The sequence below is a fragment of the Pelodiscus sinensis genome, chromosome 20 (assembly GCF_052426305.1).
Source record: "Pelodiscus sinensis isolate ZL-2025 chromosome 20, ASM5242630v1, whole genome shotgun sequence".
NCBI classification, from domain to species: Eukaryota; Metazoa; Chordata; order Testudines; family Trionychidae; genus Pelodiscus; species Pelodiscus sinensis.
In genome coordinates this window covers 25,798,074-25,817,947 of record NC_143071.1, presented here as the reverse complement: position 1 = coordinate 25,817,947, position 19,874 = coordinate 25,798,074, and the positions used below count along the sequence as shown (strand labels likewise).

Below are 19,874 nucleotides of genomic sequence, written 5' to 3'. Positions count from 1 at the left end.
GCCTGCTTCTGCACCTTACCTCTTGCCCAGACCCCGCACTCCTACCCCCAGCCTGCTCCCTGGCAGCCCCCTCCCATACACTGAACCCCTCAGTTTTGGTTCCACCCTAAACCCATGGGGGGGAGCCTCACAAAATGTACTAGTCCTAGGCCTCCAGAAAAGTTAATCTGGCTCTGGGAATAAGTCCTGAGCTTCAACCTCTCTTCCCTCATCCTGTGGAGCTGGAGCTTGAGGGGAGTGAAGGGTCCTTTTTTCCCCCCCTCGTCCTCATTTGGGGGCCAGGTCAGTAAGGTTCCCCCCCCTCTTTTCACTTGTGTATGGTCCCGACTGATTTTTCAGTGGGTCAATGGCTCCTGACCCCCAAAAATGTTCCCTACCTCTGATCTAGGCAGAATCCGCTGCCTGGGCAGCTGCCCAGTTTGCCTGTAGCTAAAATGTGCCCCAGTTGGAGGAAATACTTGTTTTGGACTGATTTCCAAAGTGACCAACCAAGGCTGAAAGCGAGAGTTATTCAAAACCTCTTGCCTGGGATGTGTTTCTTTAAGAAGTCTCCAAAAATAGATCCCACTCCCCCTTTGAAAACCACAGCAGTTCCCCACCCCACTTAGGCACTTGGGTTTCAGCAGCCACAAAATACGCAAGCAGTAATCTATAGCATATGGACGCTTGATTCCCAGGCACATCTGGAACTGCAGAAGCTACAATTATAGAGAAGGAGAATAAAAGTCGTACAATGGGGGTCAAATAAAGGGACTTTTATTTCTCTGGAATGGAAACTATTCGCCAGCCTGAACGAACAATTGCAGGCGGTGATTGTACATTCTTTCAAATAAAAAAAAAATGATGATGAATTTGGCTCCATAAATTTCTGTCATAAGAAACATCTTCGAATTGTACACCAAGCTTTTTACAAAGCATCAGTTAAGATGATTTTATCGTGCTCTATCACATTCTCAACCATTTATACAGAATACACCATACCAAATGCTACATCAGTTTAAGACATTTTAAAACATTAGTATTAAAAGATATAAAGGCAGGTTGGTTTTCAGTGGGTTTTTTAAGACACTGGAGTGTTCTGTTTGCTTCTTTTCCTAAGGAATTTGCTAAAAAAATATAATAACTTAGTTCATAGGGACAAGATAGATTAAAAATCCAGCCTCGGTTGCTTGGCAGCCTTCTGAGCTCGTACCTCTGTTGCCTCCATGGACACATTCCGCGTGGCTCTCACTCTGCACACCAGATTTCTCCATGCTTTCTTTAATTACCGTTTTGTTCGGAGCGTTCACCAGGGCCAGGAATTAGTCCTGGCCAAGCGCTAAGAGTAATCTTCAGCCAAATACGAGGAGTCAGTCTGGGCCAATTTCACATGGGTTTAGCCCATTGTCCTTTGCCTCTCGGTAGATCCTTTGGAAGTCTTTAAAACGAGGGGCACAGCCTAATCTGGCTTCCCCAAATTGCATGCGTCCCGTGAAGAGGAAGTCTCCATTTCCTGGTCTCACCCCACATTCCAGCAGGGTCTTTATGTATCCCTGCCAGCTCCCATTTTCCTCTGAGGGCTGAAAGACTTTGCTCTTCTGCCTGTAGAGCTTGCTTGCACTGATGTCTATGATAGATTCTTGCTGCTCTGCCTCATTTCTTACATCTTGGATGGAACCTCTGACAACTAGGACCCAAACAAAAGAAAGGGAGGGTTACATTTATATGAAGATATACCTTTCTCATATTACTAGAACTGGAAGGGGCCTTGAGAGGTCATCAAGTTCAGTCCCTGCCCTCATGGCAGGACCAAGTACCATCCCTGACAATTGCTCTGGGAGGCTTAGATTCAAGTTCAACGTCGATATAAGCAGGAGTGATACATCCTGTTACATCGCCTCTTGAGTGTGAGCCAGTAAGTTCAAGTTACTACGAGAGATATTTATAGTCTATGCAGCCCATCTCCAGGACTATGCAGGCCCAACTGCTGCTTATTACTTTAAATTCAAGCATGAAAAAGGAAACAGTAAAATATTAATGGAATAATCATGAGAAAAGAGAGTTACACCACAGTCCAAAGCATGTGCAGAATATTCATGTTTCTATCAATACATTTTCTTGTTGCTGCAATTACAGCTACTCGCTGAACATTAACTTCCCCCTTCAAAAATCTGACACGAAAACACCTTTGGTCTTTTGTTAGTGGCCCATTTTAGGACATCAAGGGAAAAATCCTATTGCATGCCCCTAAGAAACCTTTGAACTTCTACCTCTATTGTTGTTGCTAGGTCCCTTTTGTCTTTTAGCATAGAAAGAGCTAGCCAAATACAATGGCTTTAATTAAGGCCCTTCATGTCTCCTCCCATAAAAATTTCCTCTCTTGGTTCTTTGTGTGTCCCTCCCTCACAATTTGTTTACAGAAACTGGTGAAAGTTCCCTGTTTATTGCAATTTGGTGTTTAATTTTGATTATTGGTTTGCAGAGGTTTCTGGAGCCAAATCCAGTAGACACTATAGTAAAGGGAGAGGATGGGGGAGCAGCAGAAGAGAAGAACAAACAATAAAACTCACCGAAATCACTAGTGCAGACAGCCAAGAGGACTTCAGTATCGCTGCAGGGACGGCAGGGATCTAGAGAAAGGGGACAGAGATAATGAGAGGGTGGAAGAGAAACTGCGGAATTGTCTACATTTAGTAAACAAGTGGGTCGCATTCAAATGACTAAGCACTCGGGGGCTAGTCACCAAGAGGCTGAAAATGCTCAGCAACCCACTCAAGTCAGTAGGAGTCGTCTGTGTTCACTGCTCAGCACCCTTGCAGGTCACTTTTTAAATTACTGCATAACCCATTTGAAATTTTACGAAGTTCACTATACAGTGATTATACCATATATAGAAATAGCATGCCTACATGCTTAAAGAGGGTTTATTCACTACATATATACGTGCAGCTGCAATTTAAAGCCCCTGTTAATGCTTTGAAGATCACATTGGGCGTAAACCATTAGGGCAGTTTATTTTCTATGATTTATATAAAAGTGTACTCGAACTAATTCTCAAACCATTTTGTCTAACAACAGATCAAAGATTCAGTATGGTGGGGTGGGGTGGAGCAGGAGCATATGTTTGAGTACATCAAGACAGAATGGAAACTCATGCCCATATCTGCTAAAACTCAAGTAGTACAAAGACCATTTCCTGTACTGCTAGAAATATCTCAGTGTCGACACTAATCTAATCAATGCAGGAATGTGGCTCCTCTTTGTACTCAGTCAGCTACTTCTGAAGAGAAGGTATTGTAGTCCCAGTACAGATATTTCTATAATACCCTATTGAGTGAAGGAATTTGCTTACCAGGGTCTACGCTATCTAGCAATGCTAATTAAATCTGTTCCCGGAGTGCTTGGGGGATCAGAGCGTACTCTTGGTGTTTGATGTTATCATCAGGTTGCACTTGAATATCAATAAGAAAACTGAAAAAAATATCAACTGTGTTATTCTCTCTGAATGATTAAAGCTGTTACAATCACACAATGGGGACCAGGCTAAGGGTTAAAGCAAAGTTTAGATGGTCAGACAATCCAAGATAAAGGCAAATGATAGTCACCCAAAAATCATAATCTGAAATACTTAATAATAAGATTTGCCATCTTTCAACCTAATTCATCCCTGGCACGAAGAGGTGCATTTAGACAAAGATCAACAAGGCTCACTGGCTTAGCTAATTCCTCAAATATGTAACTTTTATCCTTTGTATTTCAGAATTAACCATTCTTCAACATAACACATTGCAGATCTGTCTTGTGTTTTCCAAGGTCCCCTCAGAGCAGTGATCCAAAGAGAATAATCACTACTACCAGTCAGATGATTAATACATCATGTAATATACTGCTTAACAGGATTAACTGGAACCCAAAATGCACATTTCTGGGCAGGAGAGATTTGAGAGAATAACTCAAAACAGGCTGCGAAATTCTTGAGAGCTACAGACTAAGAATAGGCAAAATGGTTTTGATAAAATAGCCCTGACCTGAACCTTTACCCAAAGATATGAACCTAACTGAACTTCTGGGGGCTGAAGTGAACAACCCCCACACTTTCCTTTGCCCAGCATTCTTGTGCTAGTTTGTACTATTCCACTTTTAGGTTAAATTTGGAAGCACTGTACCCAATCCCACCAGAATCAAGAGATAGTTCATTATCAGTTGGAAATAGGTCAATGGAGGGATGATAGGAGTTGCTATAGGGAACTTTCTGGGTGTCTGGCTGGTGAGTCTTGCCCACATGCTCAGGGTTTAGCTGATCGCCATATTTGGGGTCGGGAAGGAATTTTCCTCCAGGGTAGATTGGCAGAGGCCCTGGAGGTTTTTTGCCTTCCTCTGTAGCATTGGGCACAGATCACAGCTGGAGGACTCTCTGCATGTTGGGGCCTTCAAAGTATTTGAAGGCTTCAATATCTGAGATATAGGTGAGAGGATTATTCTAAGAGGGGTGGGTTAGATTCTGTGGCCTGCACTGTGCAGGGGGTCAGACTAGATGATCATAATGGTCCCTTCTGACCTTAAAGTCTATGAGTCTATGAGATAGTTGAAGTCTCCCATGGAAGTTTGAATGGGGAGATTTTTAGCCCAATTTCTAGACTGAAGTGACAATGATTGATCTGGATATCAAACTTTCAACCTGCTGATTGTTAGTTGCGCTAGCTTAGGCCAACTCAGCAAAGCACTTACTCAAGTACTTCAATTCCTTTGATTTTAATGGGGCTTAAGCATGTACCTAAGTCCTACACAGAATTGGGGCCATAGTGGACTCTGTGACAAAGTTATGGAGTCCAGACCAAAAATATTTTATTTTATTAGGTTTTACAAAACTTAATAGTGGAAAAGTTGTGATGGTTTTCTTAAAGTGTCAGTAAAAGCAGCTTTGTGTTTAAATCCATGTATTTGTCCGTAGCTCTTCAAAACCCAAACAAAATATCTGCACAAGGAGTCCATTTTAGTTCTAAAAACAAGTGCAAAAGAGCCAGCAGCATTAAACCTGAAAAGCAAATGATTCTTTAAATAATGACTCTTTTCGTTTTGACAGTCTAATGGGAGTAGTACAAATATTGACATGTGTGTGTATATTTGAAATATGGAACCAGGTCCCTGTGACAGCAGCTGCTCCGGAACATGGTTGCCGAAGAGAGGAGGAGAACACACACCATGTTAATTTTTTTCTTTCAAATTCTAGGCTGTGGCAGGTTAGCCACTGGGCCAACAGAGCCCCTGGAAAAATGGGCAACCCTGGCTCCCTGCACCACCCAGTGCACCTGCCAGGGAGCGGCAACGGTCTCACGTCCAGCACCATTAGCAGCACAGGGGAAGCTGCAGGCGGAAGGGATGGGGAAGTGGGAGGACTCCTCTCACTTGCTCTGGTCCAGGGGCCCCACAAACCCCTAATCTGCCTCTGATTCATGGTCAACATGGGGTAGTAGGACATCTCGCACTAAGCCAGCATTCACAACCGGTACCAGGCTGACTCCTAGCAGTTTGGTGGTGCTGAAGCACGACCCCAGTGGCAACACACAGTGTAGCACAAAGCACTTCCTTTCACAGCAGCCATCCACCCTTCGGCCACGTACGTTCGGACCAAAGACAGTAGGTACACTTGGCAAGGAGCGGGTGTGAGGTGGGCAATAGACACCGAGACTTGCTGAGGCCAAGTGACCATGAAAAGCAGAAGAGAGTCCAAGACATTAAAACGAAAAGCTCAATTTCTCAGTTTCATGAAGGGCAAGAAATCCCAGGGAGGAATCAGTGTCCAAGGATGTTTAAAAAACATGCACGTTACAGTAAATGAAGTAAAAACCTTCAACGGATCAAACTGTTGCATAAAATCGCTATGGACAGTTGTGCCAAGCTCCAATACTGTGAACATAGCAGTAGGGATACATTACCAACCGCCTGACCAGAATGAGGATAGTGACCATGAAATGCTCAGGGAGATTAGAAAGGAGGCAATAAAAGTAAAACACTCAATAATAACGGGGGATTGCAACTATCCTCACACTGACTGGGTACCCGCCACCTCAGGACAGTATGCAAAGATCAAGTTCCTCGACACCTTAACTGACTGCTTCCTGGAGCAGCTGGTGCTGGACCCCACAAATGGAGAGGCTATTCTTGACTTAGTCTTAAGCGGAGAGCATGATCTGGTCCAACAGGCGAATATAACTGGACCGCTTGGAAATAGTGACCATAATATAAATTAAATCTAACATCCCTGTGGCAGGAAAAACACCACAGCAGTCCAATTAAGGACGTGAAGAAGCGGGTAATTCGCTAATCGTGTAGTCAATAGAATTGTTATCGACGACACAATTAGTTAATAAGGGAAGGCGTTCAGTCCCAGCTTGCGCAAGGTCCAGGAGCTACCTCTGCTGTAGCTCTGCAGTTTAAATGTAGTAGGAGCTGGGCAGGCAGGCAACCTGGCTCTTACTACATTTCGACTGCAAAGCTGCAGTGAGGGTAGGTCCCAGACCTGGCCTGCCTGTCCGGCCAGAGCAGCCTCTACCCATGGAGGGCACAGGCAGAGGCATGAATTGGATAAGTTACATTCAACACCCTAATGACATCAAGAGTTAAGTATCAGGCATTTACAGCCCACTCTATTAGCCTCATTTAGCATGGACACTCTAATTGACAAGATCCCCCCCCTCTTCCCCTCTTTTTCTGCTCTTTATTTGTAACTCTGGACCCCTTGCTCCATTAATCTGCAGAAGTAGGTTGTGCCCACGAAAGCTCATGATACCATCTACATGTTTTGTTAGTCTCTAAGGTGCTACAGGACCATTTGTTGTTTTTTAAGTTTTTTCAGTTACAGACTAATGCGACTCTCCCTCTGAGACTTTTAAAACAGTAATAAGTCATCAGGACCAGATGGTATTCACCCAAGAATTCTGAAAGAACTTAAACTTGAAATTGAGGAACTGCTAACCGTGGTTTGTAATCTATCCTTTAAATCATCTGTTTCACATGGCTGGAGGACAGCTAATGTGACAACATTTTTTTTAAAGTGGCTCTAGAGGTGATCCTGGCAATTACAGTCCAGTAAGTTTAACTTCAGTGCCAGGAAAACTGGTTGGAACTATAACAAAGGACAGAATTGTCAGACATATTGATGAACATAGATAGAGGCAGCAAGGGGGGGCGGGGGAGGTACTTCAAAGGGGCAGCACCGCACAGCTGATCCCGGGTTCAGCTGTGCAGCACTGCCCCTTTGAAATACCACTTCGGCATTTCAAAGCAGCGCTGCAAGGAGCTGACCCTGGGCTCAACTAGTAAATTACTCGATATTTAACATCCTTAATTGGAAAACAATCCTAATTATATGTATAATATGATGGGGACTAATGTAGCTGTTACCACTCAAGAGAGAGATCTCGGATAGGGGCTTTTGGCTAGTTCTCTGAAAACATCCACTCCATGTGGAGCAGCAGCAGCCAAAAAAAGCAAACAAAATGTTAAGAATCTTTAAGAAAGAGATAGAGAATATAATAATTTATCTATATAAATCCATGAATCTTGAATACTGCATGGAGATGTGATCGCCTCATCTCAAAAAAGATATCTTGCCCGTGGAAAAAGTTCAGAAAAGGGAACCAGAAATGATTAAGATTATGGAACAGCTGCCATATAAGGAGCGATTAATAAGACTGAGTCTTTTCAGCTTGGATAAAAGACGATTAAGGAGGGATGTGATAGAGAGCTATAAACTCATGATTGGTGTGGGAACAAGTGAATAAAAAAGAATTATTTACTTCTTTCCATAACAGAAGATCTAGGGGTCCCCAAATGAAATTAATAGGCAGTAGGTTTAAAACGAAGGAAGAACTTCTTCATGCAACAGTCTCAACCTGTGGAACCCCTTGCCAGAGGAAATTGTGAAGGCCAGGACTTTAACAGGGTTCAAAAAAGAGCTAGATAAATTCATGGAGGTTGGTCCATCAATGGCTATTAGCCAGGATGGGTAGGAATGGTGTCCCTAGCCTCTGTTTGTCAGAGGATGGGAATGGGTGACAGGAGGGGGATCACTTGATGATTCTCTGTTCTGTTCACTCCCTCTGGGAGCACCTGGCATTGGCCACTGCTGGCAGACAAGATACTGGGCGAGATGGACCTTTGGTCTGAACCACTGGCCGTTCAAATGTTCTTATTAGGGTATAACACGCACAGTGTGTAAGCTCAGCACTAATTTAACACATATTCCAGTACGTCACATCTGATACAGGCCATGTTTTCTCTATCCGAAGCCAGAATTCCATGCACATCCTGCCCTCGTTGTACAAAGCTGAAAGCATATTTATATTTACACCCAAAAAGTAAAATGTGTATTTTGTCCCAGGAGAATTAGGATCTGACTGAAGTTATTTTATGGAGAAGCCTGAAAGAGCATTGAATTCACAGCAGGGTGCTAGGATGGAGGATAACCACAAAATGCATCCCCTGCCCTGCTTGCTAAGTTCTGTGGCTTGCAGGGTTCACTCTGTTTCAGCACTGAGCGATCGGAACTAGAGACAATGAAACCCCAAACTTTAACTAGTTTTGATTTTTTTTAATACTCATTAATTCAACAAACCCTAATTCATGCAGCAGGGGGGGAAAAAGCACATTTTATTAGTTCCCTCCACAGCCCAGATGCCTGTAACTCAACTATAGCACTAGTGGCATAATGCCTGCATTGTGCATGCTGGCTGCCAAATCTACTGGGAATTCCTCTCATGGATTTTGACAGTATCCTGACCTGAAGTAACCTGAGGTAGCGCGTCCCCCCCCCCCCCACCAGCCAGTGCCACTGAAGGCCTCTCTATTCAATTCACTGCAGAGGGGGATGTAATTACATCATTCCTTTCCTCACAAGCTAGCAGTCATGTCCCAGCTGCTTTGAGTGATTTGCCCTCTGAACCTTATGTTACTGAGGAGGACATGGTGATTCTAACAATAGACTGCACTTGTTGGTCAGCAGACTGGTTGAACCGGTCTCTCTCCGTCCGTCCCTTGGGGGAAGAGGAGGTGGTGGTGCTGGGTAGAGGGAATAGGGGCACATAGTGGCTGCCAACAAACTGCAAGTGCAGGTGATCCCTGCCTGGTGTTGCTAAGCTCAAGGGCTTCCCAATATCCCATGCTGGAAAGGAAGTAAAGATGAATGGGGTTTGGAAAGGGGCTCATTCAGCACAGAGACTAGATTCTAGTGTGGTTTTAATACAGCATCTTGCAATAAAGTCCGGGTGTTCTCACTGTCTAGGGAGCCAAAGAGTCGCGGGCAGGTGCTGGGGGACAATTTAGACGAGTCCCCAGTGTCAGCTCTTTGGGATCTGCCAACTCTCAAGCTGAGGCTCCCTCATTTCCCCTGATGTGCAGCAAGTTCCAAAACACGTATGGCAATATATCGGAGCTGCTGCTGGTACCTAAAACTGAGGGAGGTGGTGGTAGTGTGGGTAAGATAATATTCTGAGTTGAAATCCCTAATAACTGGCTTCCCTCCAGAACCTTCAGCATCAAACTGGCCTGTCAGAACACATACAAGCCATGTTCCCCACAATAACCTACTGTAAGTTTTGCCAGTAGCTATCTTCAGTGATCTCAACTCTCCCATGCCTTCCACCTTAACTCACTGCCTACACCTGGAAAAATAGGTAACAGATGCCACCAGATCAGAATGCATCTTTCACAGCCATTCAACCTAGGTGCAAATAACAGCGCAAGGGGCAAAGCAGAGGACGACCAGCCCAGTGTCAGGAATTTCCAAACCACAATGAATAAGCAGAATCCTCATGAGACAAGCCCCAAATGCCTGGTTTACTGAGCCCACCTCATGCAAATCCTCTGCTCTGTTTCAGTCAGCACACTGCTCGCTGACATGTACAGCAACCCTGCTGGCAGAGAGCAGGAAGGCAGAAGGGGAAAGGCTTACTGCAGTGGTCACTGACCGGTAGATCGGGATCTACCAGTAGAACGCGGAGCCTCTGACAGGTGACCCTGACTGGCTGGCTGGGAAGCGATCAAGTGCTGGCACTTCAGCTGCCCTGCCCCACATTATTGTGTTTCTCCTGCCCTTTGCCCTGGAGCTGTCCTCTCAGGAGCCTCCTGCTTGCTGTGCCGGTGAAGGAGAGGAGGGTGCTGATGCCAAGGTGCCCCCCTCCCACTTTGTATCCCATCTCCACAGAGCAGAGGGGGCACAACAGGACTTGAGATGGAGTTTGCTGGCTGCTTTTGGGAGTGGTGCAGGGCCAGGGCAGGGGTGAACCCTGAGGTAAGCAGGGCCCAGCTAGAGCCCACATCCTGATACCTTACCCCAGTCATGAACCCCCTCCTATACCCCAAATCCCTGCCCTAGCCCCGAGCACCCCTGCATTCAAACACCCTCCCAGAGCCTGCAACTAGAACCTCTCCTGTACCCCAACTGCCTGCCCCAAGCTCAGCTCAGAGCCCCTCTCGCACTCCACATCCCTTAATCCAAGACCAGAGCCTGCCCGCCAACCCTCTGCCTCTATCTGGTGAAAGTGAGGGAGCAAGGGGTGGGGCCTGAGAGAAGGGGCGCACAGGAGGTGGGGGCAGGGTATTTAGGTGTGAGGTAGATCTTAGATTGCACTTAATTCAAAAAGTGATTTTGTGCTTAAAAAGGCTGGAGACCCCTGGCTTACTTCTGTTTGCAAAAACCACTTTACAACGCCCATCCCTTGGCTTCATCAAGCAGGAGTGCCTGCCTGCGGAGGAGGGGTGGAGCAACGGTGGGTTGTTTCTACTTCCCATGACCCATAGACGATGCCATTCTTTCATATTACTGCCCTTCAAAGGATTATTTATAAATCGGATGAACGCTGGGTTTGACTGTAAAACCCACTGTGGGAATCCAAGCCTGGCTGAAGCACTTATCCCGCCCAACTAAATGTGCATAGACTTTGTCTACAAAGTGTGACCACGGCATGAGCTGCGCTCTGTGTAAACCGCCTCTACAGAGGGAAGCAGCGAACAGCACGGCCCTCAGCACTGTAGCCTGGTCCATACTGGGCTTTACAGAGCTGTAACTTGCTGTGCTGGGGAGGAGGGGAAGAGGGCAGAGGGGTGTCTTTCACACCCCTGAGCCAGAAAGTTAGAGAGCTGCTAAGTGCCAGTGTAGACTTAAGAGCCCCTCCCCTCCCTTACCCCCACACTAATCTGATATTTGCTGCCATCACATTGATCCCTCTGCTTGTGTGTTAATAGCCCATCCTGTGCCTGTCTGGTCAAATTAAATCAAACTTTTCAGGGCAGGGACTGTTGGGTACTCAGTGTTTGTGAAGCAACCATCCTCCTCCCTTCCTTGTTGGTTCTTAGGCGCTACCACAACACGGTTCCTAATGACGACTAGTCTAGCTCAACCCAGGAAAATCACAGTCACACCCGAACCCCTGGTGGGCCGTCTCAGCAGCCAGAGCAAGCCCTGGAGACTGGACTGACCTCATACCCTTCCCTCTGGGAGAAGCACTTCTAGGTGTTTGTCTGTCCTGCACAATCTGCACAGCAGCAATATGGAATGTGTGTACCCTGAGGCCCCACTAGAGGACGTCTGTCTCCGGGGAAAATCAGCCCCAAATTCACAGGGAACAAATGGCTTCAAAATATTAATTGCCAGTAATTCCAGTAATCTACACCTGACGACAAAAGGCACAGTTCTGCCCTCAATTCGTGTGCTTTTTTTTTACCGAGACATTTGTATTCAAGACTGAGCAAAATGAGAATCAACTGACTTGTGTCCCAACGATTCTGCTGATGGTGGAGTATTTGGAAAACAAAATATTCCTATTCCATGGCCCAATCCTGCTCCTGCTGGCTGGAATCAGAACAGGCCCATTTTCCCAAGGCCTTCCTTTTGGAAGAGTTCAACATCTCTCCGGGAAATGACCATCAGTCCACAAAGTCGCTATTTTGCACAGGTTTCTGGGCAAGCGTTTCATTCACCAGACTATGGCAGTGCCTGGGTCAACCAGTCTGGAAGCCCTAACCTGCCCTGTAGCTTGAGGGTTGATGAAGCAGCAATACACACAGAGGGGGAACCTGCAGGACCTATCACAGGAGTCTAAAAGGCTTCTCTAGTTAAGCTGTCAATTCTCCTCCTCCCATCAGAGCTCTGGATTCTAAGACCCTCCTGACCCCTTTCCAAAACATGGCCTGAAACAGTGTCAATGCACCTCAACCTGAATTGTGACAGGACAGTCACCTTAAATCTGATGTAAACAGGCTAGCTGTGACCTCATGTCCACAGAACTACATCCAAGCCACCTGCACTTTGGACAATACCTCCAGCCACATTAATCACATGGAGAAAACCTGGGTGTCGAATTCAGAGAGCTTCCCCTCAGCTGTGGTAGAAATGAATTACTCCAGACCACGTGATACAAAGGAGTGGAGCCTTCTCCTCACTCCCTTGCTTGATAGTATTACAAGCCTCTTAACAAATACTGCAGATTTCCTATACTGATGTTCTAGCATGAACATTTCAAGCCGTGTAACGGAGCTGCGGAAGACATGCTGAGATCAACAACAGCAGAATTCAGGTCTGAGAATGACTTTCCCCCTTCTGCTGGCCAAAGAAGCGAGTCGTGCACTTGACAGACTCCAAGAAACTCCTACATATACAATTGTACTGCCATTGAAAGAATCACATGTGGGATAAATTCAGCTCACAGTCTTTGCTGGGACACTAATTAGTGTCATTAAGCAGAGCAAGGCTGAACAGAGGGAGGTATAAATGGCAGCCCATTACAAAGATCATGAGTGAGGATACTAAACACTAGGCCTCCCTTCGACAGCTGGCCCATGATAATCTAATAGTTGGCATATACAATTGGCCAATGAACCAATGGTTAGGGCCTGAATCTTGCCAAGCATGACACTAAAACATACACAAAGTGTCTACAAATGATCCTTTTGCTGAAGACTGGGTGTTACGGTTCCAGAACTGTGTCTACACAAAGGCAATAGTGTCAAAAAAGCAACATAAGATCGTATTAAGCCTTGCATTAACAGAATGAAAGCACGTATCTTCTATAACAATAAAAGTACACCAAAACAAGGTTAAAAACCAATCTGCTCTAGTTCCCTGGCTTAACTCACTTTGAATGTTCAGCTCAACCCACACAAATCTGCAAGCCTTAGGCAGGGACTGGGATCAGGGCATTTAATTTTCCAAGAGTAATTTAACCTGCAAATACATTTAATGAAATTCAGACTTTAACATGCGGAGTCATGGACTGTACCCAGAAGCTGAGTGAATTCCACTTCACTTAGAGAGAAGGAAGAGAGAGGAGGAGGGGAGCACAATCTAAATCTAACCCTAAATCTAGCCCTTACTGTTGGAGTTCAGAGGTCACTATGTCTTCAAGAAACACAAAATCCATGTGAGCTCCTGAATCAGAATTTCACTTTTAACAAGTACTTCTGAGAGAGCATTACCGTTCTAAGTTCTGAAAAAGCAGGTTAACATCAACAAGTCCTGATTAAGGGATTTAGGGCCAGATGAGTCTGTTTTTAAACATCATTTACAAAATTAAACTTCACTTGGCAGACACAAGTACCATTTATTTTTTAAAAATTGGCAAGCTAACCTCATTCTGCTGTTCATAGCCACGGTACACACTCCATTAAGGATCCAAGGCCAGCTAGATGCACAAACATCATTTCTTTAGAAAATGCAGAACAGATCTTTTATTCAAGCAATGTCATATAGGGCAAAATTGCACCTTTGGACTCAGCCCTGAGCAAGGGGTTGTGCACGCATGCGCACTCCCCCCTCCAAGGAGGGCAGAGACAAAACTCAACTCATTCCTTGTTCCTCTCTGCCCACCTGGTCCCAGGGAAGCTTTCCTCAGGCCCTAGCAGGCCTGACTCAGCCAAGTGTAATGCCAACAAGTAGAATCAAACCTGGAACCTCTTGAGCTGAGTGCATGAGCCTCTACGGCAGGAGCTAAAAAGCAGCTGGCTCACAGCTACAGCTGAAGCGTAGCCCCATTATTCTCCCTGTAAGTGGTCTCAGTGCCACACCCAGCAGGTGTGTGGGTCACACCTGCACAGTGGGGATTTCCTGCCTCAGCCTGCTGACTGAAACAGGAGCATCCAATGAGGAGTCAATTCTGATTAGCACACTCGAGCCTCCACCATAGCATCACCACCACCATTCCTGCTGCTCCTATTAAATCTGCCTGCCTGCCGTGAGCCCTCTGCAGCAAGCGTTGGCTGCACACAAGGACAATTTCTCTGTGCTTAAAAGTCACTTGAGCAGACAATTTTTAGCTAAATCCCTTGAACTGTTCCTACCCCAGAGGGCAGGACTTTGCAGCAGCTTTATCCATAAAACTGACACTATTTTTGTTTCATTCTGCTGCAGAGGCAAATCTGGAACAGATATTTCCCTGCTTCTCTTCCCCGCAACTCAATTAAAAAGTGAACTGAAGTGGTGGGAACTGCGGCATCTGTATGTACACAAGACTCTGATATGAAGCCATAAACAACCATGTGTTTGTTTATCCCACAGTTCATGCCTCTCCACTCCCCTGTGCCTAGCAGCTGCTTGCCAAAGCATCTCTGCATAAGTGACCTAGAGCAGCCCAGACCTCTACCAATTAAATGGACAAGGCTTGTAGCTTTAGCTGCTCAAAAGATTTGCCCGGCCGAGGTCTACAACAAAAGAAAGGGGGAGGAGGTGCCCCCCTCCACCTGGAAGATCCACAGGCAGCGTCCTGCTGAGTAGCCCAGCTATCCTTCCAGCCGAAAGATGCTGGCACTTCTACAGTGTTACCCTAGGACTCCAATGAGCAATTCCATCTTTCAGATCAGGCTCTGGCAAGCTAAGCATCGAACAATTTGAAGTTCCCCAATCTTTTAGATGCTGGAAAAGGAATATTCCACTCATGGAATAGTATCCAGTTTTTCCTTTCTCCTTTCCTATAACAAACTCCACTAAGAGTCCTGCAGCAGCAGAGGTGCTGGAACCATGGGAGCAGGGCCTTCGCTTGAAGTGATGTCTATGACAGGGGTGGGCAACAGACACCTAGTGGGCCGGATCCAGTACCCTTATAGCGGCTGCTAATTATTCAGCACACTGGGGAGAGACGGGGAGGCTTTGCACAATGTCCCTGCCCCCAGCAATATCCCTCAGCTCCAATGGGCCAGTTTCCAGCCAATAGGCACTGAGAAATTCTCAGAGGCAAAGCTTCCTCCCTCCCTTCCCATGCTGGAGCTAGGGTTGCCAGACAGTTCAAACAAAAATACCAAATACCTCCCCCCCGCCCAAAAAAATCCTGTTTGGCGGGGTGGGGAGGGAGAGAGATCAAAGTTGTTGAGCAAAAAGAAGAAGAAGAAGAAGAAAAAAAGACGACTCCAAGACTTAAGCCAAAAAAAATAAAACAACATGAAAACAGCATGTCCCCTTTAACACCATTGCTTCCTCTGGGTCTTTTGGCCGGCAGCCTTGCAGAACCAGGTAAGCGTGGGGGCTGGGTGTGTTGGGGACCAAGGGGGGGTCGGGGAGGAGGGAGGCTGGGTGCTGAGTGTTTGTAGGGTTGCCAGGTGCCCAGCATTTTCACCTCCTGGCCGGGGAAAAATTCAGAAAATACTGAACGTCTCAGCTGTCCGGTATTCTCTGAATTTTTTACCAGACAGGAAGTGAAAATACCGGACTGTCCGGGTGAACAACGGACACCAGGCAACCCTAGCTGGAGCAGAGCCACATGGAGCAGCCAGCCAAGCACACAGGCATGGAGCCTGTCTCAGGTTCCTACAGGGCTGCTGGCTGGGAGCCACCTAGGTAAGTGCCTCCCAGCCAGAGTCTACCTCTGGCACCTCACCCTGTTTCTTTCCCCTCCCCTCCCAACTTCCTGCCACAGGTCACCATCCAAACCCTTGTATCCCCTCTCCCCACCTCCTCCAGGTCACAAGTCTCTCTGCTTATGTCTATGGTAGCCCCCTAGTTCGAACTAGGGAGGCTAATGTAGACATTAGAAGTTGCAAATGAAGCCCGGGATTTAAATATCCCACATTTGATTTGCATCTTCCTGGCTGGTCGCCATTTTTGAAATGTACATGTCCGGACTAACCTAACCAGGAGGAATAACAGGTAGTTCGAACTAGGGCTTTAATTCGAACTACCGGGTCCCTGCCACATGTAGACACGGGCAGTTAGTCCAGACTTGTAAATTTCAAAAAATGGCGACTGGCCAGGAAGATGCAAATCAAGCACAGGATATTTAAATCCCGGGCTTCATTTGCAACTTCAAATGCCTACATTAGCCTCCCTAGTTCAAACTAGGGGGCTAGTGTAGATATACCCTCCTAGTCCCTGCACACCCTCCTACACCCCTCCTCCAGGCCAGAATCCTCTTCTGCACCTATACCCCCTGCTGGACCATGCCCCAGATAATAATCTCCTTCACCCAAATTCGCTCTCAGACCCCATAACCCCTCCTGTACTGCAGTTCTCTGTCCCAAGCACCTTTCTACAACCCATCCACGGTCTCAGACCTTTCCCTCTCTGCATAGAATGTGGCCCTTGACCACTTACCAAAATCTTGGGAGTGCCCACCCTTTAAAAAATTATTGCCCACCCCGGGGCATATACCAAATGTACAGTTTGGTTCCATGGCTCTCAGCACCACTACTACACAAATTGTTCTAGCTGCATGAGCAGCAGTATGCTATGGACATGAATCTTGCCCTTTCTACAGATTTCTGAACAGCAACAGTGAACTTTGCTCTCCCATATTGCGTAAAATAGCCACAGTCAGTATCAGAGGCCTTGGAGGCGTGAGTCTGCAGACCCAGGAAGACAGCTCTGAATAGGTTCACATTCACTGCCATCAGAAGGGCTGGAAAACTTACTTTAAAATAAGATTAAATTCAACAGAAATTGATGACAGTTACTTCCCTCCCAACACCTACTCATCAGGAAGTTGCTTAGTAGTGGCAATGAGTTTCAGTTTCCCTGAGTGATGTGCTAACTACAGGCTGAGGGGAACATACAATGATGTGTAAAATAGTTTTTTGAATGGTTTCGGTTCGAAAGATAAAGGAATCCTCACATAGGGATGTTAATCTGAAGTCGTCAGGGCATGACAAAGAGTCAGGCTGTACTTACAGGCTGTGTCTACACTGGCATCCCTTCCAGAAAAGGGATGCTAATGTAGCACTTTGGAATAGGCAAATCCGCGGGGGATTTAAATATCCCCCGCGGTATTTGCATTAACATGGCTGCCGCTTTTTTCCGGCTTGGAGATAAGCCGGAGAAAAGCGCCAGTCTAGACGTGATTCTCCGGAAAATAAAGCCTTTTCCGGAGGATCTCGTATTCCTACTTGAAAGTAGGAATAAGAAATCCTCCGGAAAAGGCTTTATTTTCCGGAGAATCACGTCTAGACTGGCGCTTTTCTCCGGCTTTTCCCCAAGCCGGAAAAAAGCGGCAGCCATGTTAATGCAAATGCCGTGGGGGATATTTAAATCCCCCCCGGATTTGCCTATTCCAAAGTCTACATTAGCATCCCTTTTCCGGAAAGGGGTGCCAATGTAGACACAGCCACAAGGTATATTGGCATAGCTACAGCTGTCAGGAGTGTGAAAAAACACACCCGCTCTGACTACGATAACCGTATCCCCAGCATGCAGACATGTCAATGAAAAAGGCGTTTGCTAACGCTGTTCGAGGTGGGGGGTGTTCCTACAGCAACAGAAAATCTCCATCTACACTAGGGCCTATGCCGTCGGAGCTATGCTTATGCTGGCAGATAAAATAGGTCGCTCATTTCTTGTTCCTCCATTACTGGAACTACCCTTGAATCCTGGGAAATTGGGTCCACCAGATTAAAGATTTTGCTGGGCCCGGAAGGGCACTTCAGAGTCTGGGAGAGCAGGGGAGGGGCTGGGGTGGTTCACCTGCCACCCTGCTCTAGGGGCCACATATGGTTCCATGCCCTGCGCTGCTCCCAGGCATTGCCCCCCGGCTGCTATGGGAACAGTGGAGAAAAGCCTCAGGGCAAGCAGCTCTGCGTGCTGCCATCCCCCAGCTGTGGAGGCGCAAGGGAGCGGTAGGGCGCGGGGCCACATCCTCCTCCATCCCACGGATTAGGGATTGCCAGAGTATGGAGGTTCAAGTGTGTACAGTAAATCAGATGCTCTGCTTTAGTTTCAGAATCTTCCCATTGCTCTCTGCTATCAGCATAACAACCTGTTATCGCATTTTGGACCCTCGCCAGAAATTTTTCAACCACCCTCCTGCTTCCCATCCCCCAAGTGGTATGAAATTAAATTGACAAGAAGCTGGTTAAAGTTCAACCTGAAAGTGAGGTAGTGAAAGATCAAAGATTAAGTGAGTCTTTAATAATAATTTTTAAAAAATGGCTTAAGAACCCTTTTAGTCCTGTTTCTAGCAGTGGAATTTGTCTTTTTGGGGGGAGAACTCTAGGGTCTGTGTATGGAATTAAAAAAAAAATCTAACTTTTAAGACATTTTCTGGAAACATGGTTTTAATGGACTTTTTTTTTTTTTTAAACACACAGTTACATGCTCATTTTTGTTTGCAAGGCTTGACAGATTTACGTCCTAGAAACAACCACAGAGGATTTTTCTTTGAAGTAAGCCCATGCTTCTGTGCCACATGGACTAGACATTCCACACTATCTTGCACCTATTGTAGGCATTTATACCTGGGCAAAATGACTAAAAACTTATCAGTCTGATTTGGATGAGTTTACATTCAGACTGCACAAGGAAGGTTGCAACCCTGGAAGGTTTAAAGCAGTCAAAGTCAGGCCATATATATATATATATATATACACACACACTCTAATTATTCATGCTATATTACACTGTATATGTGGTGTTTTCTGAAAATAATGTAGCCGATTAAAGTTCAAGAGGTTTTCTATACTGTACTGCAATTTATTAAAATTAGGGCCCCACATATAAAACCTGGCCCTTATTTCAGTAGTAACAGAGTTCCTTCCAGAGAGGGGGGTGCTGTTTCCCTTTTCCCCTCATCACCAGTCCTATTCTTGAGAACAGCCTCAGGAATTAGCAAACTAAGCAGTTTTGCAGAACAAGCAAGGAGCATTATTAAAGACTGCCAAGCAACTCTGCTGGATGGCAAATCTGTTTGTGGGGCTATCTTCTGCTATACATAAGGGTCAGAGTCAACAGAACCCCAGCTGTCAGGATAGTACACCTGATGGCTTATTGGTTTTGACTGCCCACTGAGCTGAGAAATAAGTGCATTCAGATGAGTCTAGCCAAAATAAGCTATTTTCTTTTACCCTCTCCCCTGCAGCTGCGTATTTATCATTACAACTCCACTGCCACCTCCTCCACTCCCTGAAGGAGCAGAATGTATTGTGCTAGCAACATCAAAGGGTAGCCACAGATGTATACTGCACTTTGAATACATGGTGTAAAGGAGAAAGAGAATTTGGTCTCCTATATTACCTAAGGAAATTGAAGACGGGTAATGTGGTGAAGCATTACACTAGAATTTATTTATAAACAGTGTGACACAAAAGTCCTTTTTGAAACCTGGGGTCTCCCACAGGATTTAAAGGTTTAAGTTTTGGTACAAGCAAAGTTGCATTCTTTACCTTTCACTCAAGCCCTGCAAGCCTTCCTTCTCCCCCTCCAGTGTAAATAATGTAAAACTATATATTACCACACTATGGGAGAGAACAGCTCTTATCAGGGAGTCACTCTCCTCACACTAAGGTTAAGGGAGAAACCCTACAATCTGGGCATTCAACCTTGCCATCTCTGCCAATTACTGCCTATTTGGCTCCAATTTCCAGAGTCACATGAATGATTCACATGAATGATTCAAACAGATTTCTGGCTTCTCAGATCTAATCCT

At 45.9% G+C, this 19,874-nt stretch overlaps 1 protein-coding gene across 1 annotated transcript in view; it reads right to left on the bottom strand.

Annotated features, from left to right (window-relative positions):
* Window positions 1-740: 740 nt before the first annotated feature.
* Window positions 741-19,874, bottom strand: part of METRNL (meteorin like, glial cell differentiation regulator) — a 37,020-nt gene continuing 17,886 nt past the window's right edge. Inside the window, exons 3-4 of the mRNA XM_006118705.5 lie at window positions 2,550-2,609; window positions 741-1,666 (exon numbers count right to left, since the gene is read on the bottom strand). Of these exons, the coding sequence (XP_006118767.2) occupies window positions 1,350-1,666; window positions 2,550-2,609 (377 nt within the window). The 3' untranslated portion in view covers window positions 741-1,349. The remainder of the gene's footprint in view (window positions 1,667-2,549; window positions 2,610-19,874) is intronic.